The 9,477-nt window shown below is 40.8% G+C and overlaps 1 protein-coding gene across 1 annotated transcript; it reads left to right on the forward strand.

Annotated features, from left to right (window-relative positions):
- Positions 1-1,873: 1,873 nt before the first annotated feature.
- On the forward strand, positions 1,874-2,953 carry LOC130744082 (uncharacterized). Its single transcript, XM_057596277.1, has one exon. The coding sequence runs from the start codon at positions 1,874-1,876 to the stop codon at positions 2,951-2,953; it is 1,080 nt and encodes a 359-aa protein (XP_057452260.1).
- Positions 2,954-9,477: the final 6,524 nt, after the last annotated feature.

Below are 9,477 nucleotides of genomic sequence, written 5' to 3' on the forward strand. Positions count from 1 at the left end.
AAAAGACGATCAAAGGTAAGAAGTAAGATGAATACCTCGATGTCGACCCGTAGCAACAGACAACATGATGATTGATCAAGAAACAGCGAAAATCTCTTCTCCGTTTTCTCCTCTCAAGCTCGCGGGTTTGGCAATGGTGATGGTGATATATTTTTTATTTTTTTGCTATTTATAGGAGAGAGAAAACACCGGGAAAATGAATATTTCGCGATTCCGACTTTTCCTGTACATTCCTCTGTGGATTCTAAGTGAGTTTCTGGAGACAGAATTCCAGAACTCTAAACAGGTTTCTTGTATTTGAAGTAAACGATCCAAAAGCTGTATGAATCAATTTAACCCGAAAAACTACTTTTTGTAGCTAACGTCGAATGAAGAAACTTCCTTCTGAAGAAAGGTTGCAATCGTCAAAGGAAATAAGACAGCACAAATGGAAACTTCGTTAGAAGCTCTGAATAGAAAAAAGTATTCATCCAGGGCTTATTTTAAAGTCCTTCAAAAGATAGAATTTTGCTTCGTCGGACTTCCGAGAAGTGAAACCTATCATGCGCACATTCCAGAGTTTTGTATCGAAACATTGGTCATGGGAAAAATAAAGAGAGATTCTTATTTTTCTAAAGATTTTGAATTTCGCTTAAACAGTGCTTTAAGAGTGGAAATAGCCTTTCACGAATGCTCTCGCCCTAAGGCGGAAGTGAAAAAGGCTCGTGCTATAACTTAGACTGACTATAGTACTATCATTAGTCATTTTCTGAACTTTCTCCTTCTTTAAGCCTTCCAATTCTACAAACACTTTTTCAGGTTCCTTTCACGATACATCGAAACCTAAGCGTGAGTAAGAAACTAATTATTTAATCTATAACTAAAAACTAGGGTCTTACATAATTGATCGACCAAAGTGTAATATCCCTTTATCGTTTGGAAATCTAATTTTTTTGGGTGGCACAATTCAATCCACCCTTTCTTGTGCGACTTTGTGCCTTTTCTCACTTCATATACCTTTACATTTAAGTGATTCTCTCACTGAACTTTAACGACTTATCTTCTTAAAATTATAAATGAGTTTAAATTTTATCAACAAACAAGTTAAAAAGACACTAAATACCAAAAAATGTATATTACAATTTGTTTAAACTTATCTCAAGATTTACTAAATTAATATTTTAGTGGTGCTTATTGTTTTCAACATAAATTTACAGGGGTCCACAATTGTTGAAATTTACAGTGGTCCACAATTATAAGTGTCGTTTTAAGGCCATGTCAGATTTTATAGTTTTTTTTCTTCAATGTAACATATTTAGAAATTATGAATCAATTAATTAGATTTAATGAGGATATAATGTTAGAATTTTTTATTATTTAAAATTAAATCCTTAAAAAGCATTGTTAATATAATAATTATGATTCCAATGATTGTTTTAATTCTTATTTTTTGGTAAATAAAATTCTAATTTATTATTTATTATCACTTTATTTTATATTTATTTTTCCATATAAAAATTTTCTCCCATTCATATAATATCATGTTGTTATTTATTTCTTATGGCAAAATATTATTATTATTAATGAATATCTATTTAGTGATGAGGAAAAATAATAATATAAAAGGTAATGAATTAAAACAAAATGATGAAGTATGGAAAGTAAGTTTTTATATCATTAATAAAGTAATGCATATTGGTTTTTACATGAGGTAAATACCATCTTATTAGTGATAATTCATCTCTTTAATTTTATTATCATTTCACCAATTCTCATAATTTGTATTATATATATGTGCGCTCTACATACCAATTCACAAACACAGCGGTTTTAAACCAATTTGAGTCATCAAACCTATCTAAGCATTTCTGTTCCACAACACTACCCAAAAGTAATGGCCTCTGTTTCTATGAAACTACTCCAGTCATTCTACAATTTGGACCGCCTAGTTTTCTATCACTTGATCACTAAACTAGGACACAGTCCAGCACAATCCCTTCTAGTCATGGCCTTGTGGATTTGGCTAGAAAAAGTAGGCTACCCAAGTGTCATACTAGTATTGAATTGTTTCCCTGATCATATCATCAATGCAATTTTCAATGAAGCGGATACCTGCTTGAAATGGTTGCAAGTGGAAAATGATCTCATCCCAAATGATGGTGGCTTGCCTTTCACCAGAATTGCAATGCGAATGGAAATCTCCCTTGATCTCTTTATTCGGAGAAGGTTCACTGCTATAGCTGGTATAAAATATGTGCTCAATACAATATGTGCCAGAATTTTCAATGATATCTTACAAAAAAGATTTGGTAGGACCAACACCAATATCAGTGCTAGATCTCGCACCAACACCAATACCAGAACCAGCCCCAACATTAGATCTAGAACCAACACTGATGCTGGTGTTAGCGCCATCATTGGAACATCACTGCCTTTTCCTGTTACACCCGTAATTACTCATGATTTCCCTCATTCAGTATTTGGTACCAGATCTAGCGCCCAAGCTAGCACCAACGCCAGCACTAGCGCTAGCAATAATGCAAGCCCTAGCACATCACTACATTTCCCTGTTACACCCTTGGTGGTTCCTGGTTTCCCACATCCATTGTTTGGTAATTTCACAATACCCCAAATTAATTTCGAGGAAATGAATTTGTGTGATTTGAGGATATGGGCGAATAAGGGACCACATGATGATGTTCCTGATGATGATAAGACGATATTTTTAACATTTTCTAAGGGCTTTCCTGTCACAAAAGAGGAGGTGAGGCATTTATTTACAAGTTTCTTTGGGAATTGCATCAAGGTTTTGAACATGGAAGAGAAGAGGGAGCAAGTTCTGTTTGCAACTATGGTGCTGAATAAAGTGGAACAACTTGATATGATTCTTAACGGGAAATTCATTGCAAAGCTTCGTGTCAATGGTAAACACATATGGGCTCGTAAGTATGAGCGCCGAGATAAAAATCGATGATTATCACTAAGAAAATTGAATAAGAAGCCACACAAAACACACACATTTTCCTTGTTTTCTTGCTCTGTTGGGTAAAGACAATACATTTGTGTACTAATATGTGAAAAAAAATCACAACTAGTAAACGTGGCTCAATATATACACAATATTGGATTAATAGATAATTCTCTCTTTATGTTGCGGCTTGTCATAATCGATGGAACCGTATACACATGAAAAACACACAATCAACTTTCATGTGATGCTCTTGTATTTGCAGATACTATTACGATCAAGGTTTTAAATTGCATTTGCGGTAGTGGTTGTAATTGTTGTTGCGAATTGTAGACAAATGTGATGCACGTCTAAAATGCATATTGCATGATATTGCATTATATTTTCATATGGTTTTGTACCATGATATTGCAATATATTTATATAACTCATGTGATTTATGATGCATTTGCAATATGAGGTAAAAAATGGAGAAAATGAAATACATAAGAAAATCATATGAATAGAGGGAAAATGGGTGAATTTAGCAAGTTGTCTACTATAAAACCTCGTCATAGAATGGCGCATGCGGATTCATTCACCGTTGGGTCGAGCTAAAATTTGAATATGTTGTTTCTAACTTTTAGAACTTCAATTTGACTAGTCGGAAATGTCTATGTTGATAAAACAAGCCCAAACAAGTTGACCGCTGTCTTGCTGAAGTTTTGCCATGCCCATGCTGCTGAATTTAGTTGACCATTTTTGCAGCTATATCAAGCACGGTCGTGCGTATGCAAACTCGTGAAACGCACTTTAGAAGTCTATTTAAAGTTAATGAGTCATTCTAATGTTCTACAATATCATATGTATGATTAGAATTTCTATGCTTTTCATATGTACTATGATTGGTTAAACGTCTTTCTCAAGGTTGCGATGTAATTGATGATTGGAACCCTCATTGAAATTCTAGTACACGTACGCTGGACATATGTTCTACCCAATGTCTAAGAGATTTTGTACAACATGCACATGATAAATCACAGCAGCAACATCAACACAGTAAAAACAATAAAAAAGATCATAGAGGATTGATAACTCAGTTCGGTGCAACATCACCTACATTTGGGGGGGGGTTCACCCGAGAAAGCAAATCCACTATTAGTAATATTGGTACACCCAGTCTTAGATGAACAAGCCCCTTGTTCATGGCCTTCCTACCTAATACTACCCAGTGATTTATACATAGTCCCTCCCTTAAGTATGAGACCCCTCTCACTTTCTCACAATCACTGCCATAGTGATTGAAACATTAAACAACAAGAGATTAAAAAGATTACATCTCAACTAACAAACCAACTATATGCCTAATGATTTTCAATGGAGGTAGTAGAGTGGTGTACAAAATAACACAATAAGGACTCACAAAACACAACCCTAAAAACCCAATTATTTAGTGCCCAATGCACACCCTGCTAGGGTTAAGTCTCTGTTCTTGCCTTGAACATTGAGATAGGGTACAGTACCTATAGTAGAGAGATTTCACTAAGAGAAAGAATATAGAGAGAAAGAGAGAGAGTAACCGCTCAAGAAAGAGAAAATAACTGAATCTCAAGTGTGTATTGATCAAACGAGTCAAGAGTCCTTTAAAAATGGTAACCGCTCCCTATTTATAGTGTGGGAGATGGGCCTAATGAGTGTAACTACCCTTGTTGGCCGGTTTGGCCTCGCTAGGGGAGGCCCAATTCCCAGGCTGGGCGACCGCCACTTGGCGGGTAACCCCTGGGCATAGGCCCCCTAGGGGCTCCCCTGAAGGCGAGCGGGAGAATCCTTCTCGCCCCCTGCCTTCCAGAATATCGAGGATCCCATCGCCTTTATTCTCCCGCAAGTCCATTACGAGAAGCTAGAGGAAGAAGTGTTGAGCAAGGGTCTGGACCACATCGTTGACGAAGCTATGGCGAGTCTCCTTTATGCAGGGAGCATCTTTGATCATGCGTTCAAGACGTACAACTCCGCCGCCAAAGGTGCTGAAGAGTTGCGACGAAAGGTGACCTTACTTCGCGCCGCCCACTCCGAGCGCGACGAAAGGTGCAAAGTGCTAGAAACCCAACTGGCGACCTAGAAGGCCGCCTTTGAAGAAAAACTGGCTATGGTAGGACAGGAAGCCAACCAGGCCAAAAATGATCTGGGTGCGCAAAAACAAAGGACACTGCTGGAGGTGGCCGCCAAGGAGGAAATCACTGCGGCCAACTTGGAACTGGCGGCAAAGAACAAAGAGATCGCCAACTTCAAGACCAAAGCGGAGTCCGACCTGGCGGCGAAGGACGAGTTCATCTCTGTAGCAAAGGCCCAGGCTAAGGTTGACGCTGAGAATCTCGAAGGAAGGTTGAGAAATGAGGTCGCCCTCGCCATTGCTGAGCAGCGTGAGTATGGATTCTTTCTCGCCAAGGCTCAACTCTGCAACCTCTTCAGTGATCTTGACTTGCGCCCTATGGGAATGTTCAAGGTGATCACTCCCACCGGCTTGGTCGATCCAGACGACCCCCCAGGAGTTTGCAATATTGACTTTCTGAATTCTGGGAACGAGGAAGATGTTAATAATAATGCTTAATGTTTAGTTGTAATATTTCTTACCCTCTTTTGTTAACTGATCAATATTTGGCTGCTCCTTTAGGACCTGCTTTGTGCTGAAACATATGTTAATTTTCTGTCGACTCTTGTTGTTATCCTGACGTTGTTCTTGCGCTATTTTGTTCGCTTTTTTTTCTTAGTACTGAATTACGTTTAACGATTTTAAATATGTGAGGGTTTAACTAGGACTTTTGGCTCGGTGTATTCCAACCGAGGCTTAAATCACACATTCCTTCTAAGAAAGAAGGTGTTGCTTCGCCAAGCGTGTTTGGTCATGGGCTTTGCCCACCAGGGCTTTGGTGCTCGGGTCCCAATTGCCATTTAGGGCGCCCAAGGCTTTGCCTAGTTAGAAATGCTCACCCTTATTCCGGGGAGGCTTTTTTGGATAAGAAGCTTATCCCACACATCGCCAACGGGTAACGGCGGTCACGCCGGACTTTCTGGAGCGATTCCTAGACTTCAAGGTCGTAATGAAATCGCCACCTTCAGGGAATTTTTCCCACCGAGCAACCGCTGTAATTCAGTTTTTTGATTGGTAAAGTCAATCGTATGAATATTTCTGAGAATATCCTGTCTTATATATAATTTGCAAATACATGTTTTTGTATTTTTAACATTTCCTAGACGCCTCATTAAAAAACTCCCGAGATGGAGAAAAAGAGTGCGTCTTTATTTTTCGTCCATAGCCCGCCATGTCCTGATGTCGCCACCTCTTGCCTCCAACTACAACAACTCTCCCAACTTTGCATCTTTCACTCCTGAAGTACTCGCCTTCCATTCATCACCCTCAGAAAATCGTCCTCCTCGCCTTGATGCGTTCTTGACTCCCTTGAAACCACTTTTCTGCCGCCAACCCGCCCTTGGCGCTTTAAACCTTCCTGCCTTCATGACCTTGGTTGTGGCCTTTGCCGCCTCCTGCTGCACCGCCTTTCCCTTTCCTTTGTCCTTTGGACGTTGCCCTTGAGGTGCTGGTGGCTTGACCTTGGGTATTCCCCACTTGGTTGAGTCACTTTCGCTCCATTCGAAAAGGTCCAAATTATCACTCAGCAGTCTTTCCAAACGCATTTCTTGTTGAGCAGTGAGCCTGGCTTCGATCGCCAAAACTTCCCCGCTGAATTTCTGTTCCTCAAAATCGGCAATTATATTCGCCCAGCTGCTCTCGGCGTTTGAGTCAGTAAACTAACCATCTTTTCCCGTCCTTCTAGAGCTAGGGAGGTCATGCCATGGTCGGTGAACCTCGACCTCATAACACCTATACCCAGCAACAACGCCTTTCTTCCCGAACAGGCTCACATAGTTGTTATACCATTCCATAGCTCGCCTATGGTCGACCGTGATCCTTCCAACCTTCCCGCTATTTAGTGGATACTTGACCGCCAGATGAGCTGTGGAGATCACCGCACATAGGCGATTTAATAGGTTTCAACCAATAATCACGTTGTAGGAAGCTACCACCTGCAAAACCAAATACCTCACTCGCAGCACCTTCGCATCTTCGTCAACACCAAAGATCGTATCATGGTCCAGATATCCTCTCACCCAAACTTGCTCGCCTGAAAAGCCTACCAAGGTTCCTGTGTAAGGAGTTAAGTCCTTGTCTGTCAATCCAAGCCTGTCGAACGCATCGTCGTAGATGATGTCCGCCAAGCTACCTTGGTCCATAAGCACTCGTCGGACGTTAAAGTCGTTGATCCTCACCATGACTACAATAGGATCATCCTTATGTGTTTTGATACCCTCAAAATCTGTCGTTGATACCACTGTGTCCGGGTGTTGGAATCCGAAAGGAATTTCTTGAACCGAACTCACTGCCCTTACGTGTCATTTCCTTGCCGCCTAATGACCCTATTTTAGTAGTGTTTTTAGGGTCATTTATTTGTTTGTTTTGAGTCTTCTTGTTGAGTCTCACGTAGTGTTTAATGCATTCTCATACATTTTTGCCTTTCTTTGTGTTTTTACTTTGTTTTGGTAATTTTGTAGTTTTATAGGGACCTTTCTTGCATTTTAAGTAAGTTTAGGACTTGCATATCTTTTCTACTTGAATTGAAGGTTCATCATGCTAATAAACTCTTGGAGCTCCTAGATATTTTCCTTGCTTTGTTCCTAAGTTACCGGGTCTGAAACTGATGAAGAAAGAAGTTCAAGAGGCTTGGAGAAATTAATAGAGGCTTAAAGAGGAGTAAAGAAGAAGATTAAAAGGTTTTCTAGCGAGCATTGGGCGCCTAGGCGTGCTCCATTGGCGCCTAGGCGCCAATTGGAGCTAATGTTTCTGTTCCAGGGAAATGGAATTGGCGCCCAGGCATGCTAGGCGCCAATTACCTCCAGAAGCTATTGTTTGTCATTTTGAATTGGCGCTCAGGCATGCTTTATTGGCGCTTGAGCGCCCAGACTCGTGCAATTTGCCTATAAATAGGATTTTAGCCATTTTCTTTGGGATCTCTTGTCACTTTTCACATATCCAAATAAGTTAGAAGTAAGGTTTTGTCTCTGGAGCTTGAGGAGCTTTCTCCAAGTCCCATGTTCCAGGTTTTATCTTTACTTTCTTGTATGGATTTCATAGCCATGCTTGGCTAAAACCCTTCTTGCTTTGGGTTCTTTGTAAGACTTTGGATGTTTTAGTTATAATTCTTATTTCTATTCATGAATAATCTGAATAAACCCTTGAATCCCATATCTTTGCTTCATCTTTTAAGCTTGAACGCTTACTAGCTTTATGCTTTTCTATAATAGAACGAAAGTTTGTTATAGATTAGGGACTTGTTGTGGGATTACCCCATCTATGCTTGCTACCAGGAATAGAGGAAGGCTTGGGGTTTGTTGGCCTGAATTGCATGCTTAGTGCCTTTAGCAAATGTTTAGGTTGTCAAGGAATTGTGCCTATCTTTTGACTTGAGAGGATTGTCTATGCGAGGCATCGATAGATGATTGATTAGGCTAGAGCATCAAGGACAGACTCTGTAACACCCCGATTTCGGTGGCGTCACTTTAGTAACCAAAAATAAACTTAATGCGGAAAACGTGAACATTTTTTTTTCGTCGATAATATAAACAAGATTGAAATAAATAAAACGCAAATGCGAAAGACAACAGAACTAATATACAATATAAATTACAGCCCCCGCTGTAAGTAGCAACCTCGTCACGAGTAACCTCCAGTGACGGAAAGTAGAAAAGTGTAACGCCCAAAGGCAATATGTACAGACTAAAGTAAAGGTGAAGTGTCCGCAACACAAACCTCAAAAACGAGAATGAGTTAGCCCAATCGGCCTAAAACAAGACCTCCTAAGTCCAACCAACTCTCTGTGATCCCCGTAGAGAACCACACAAAAAGCTATCGGTGGGAAACTACCCTGTCCCCAAAGAAACAAATGATGTTCAGAGCTAAGACTCTACTCCTACACTAATCCTATCTCGAGGAGTTCACACCAGCACTAAAACCTACATGCTAGCATGATCGTCGTCTGAATCTGAATCCAGAACGACCAAGTCTATGTACACTACCCGTCCTCCTCTCGCAACCGCGATGCGCTCCGGTGCTGGCCTCTCGGGCTTAGGGCCCGAACCATGATCATCAATGATAGCAACGGTGGGTGCGCTGGACTCTGAAGAATGCACTCCCACAGGCTCCTCCTCTGAAGGGTCCTCATCATCAGAAGATGACGGTGGTGGCGGTGCTCCTAATCCTGGTCCGCAGTGTACTCCAGGTACTGACAGTGCACCTCCTCAGCACTCCTTCCATCAAGTGTCCTACTCTGTCTACCCGATCCTCCATGATCCTCCCCGAGTACGTCGCGCGATGGCTAGCGGGGTCTACCACCCACGCGCCGGGGTCATCCTGATCTATCATCTCGTATCTAATCCCCCCCGAAGGGTGGACCATCGTGAACCAGTCCGCTAAAGACATCTGACAATGGGCGTAGTCC

This window comes from Lotus japonicus, chromosome 3, assembly GCF_012489685.1.
Source record: "Lotus japonicus ecotype B-129 chromosome 3, LjGifu_v1.2".
NCBI classification, from domain to species: domain Eukaryota; kingdom Viridiplantae; phylum Streptophyta; class Magnoliopsida; order Fabales; family Fabaceae; genus Lotus; species Lotus japonicus.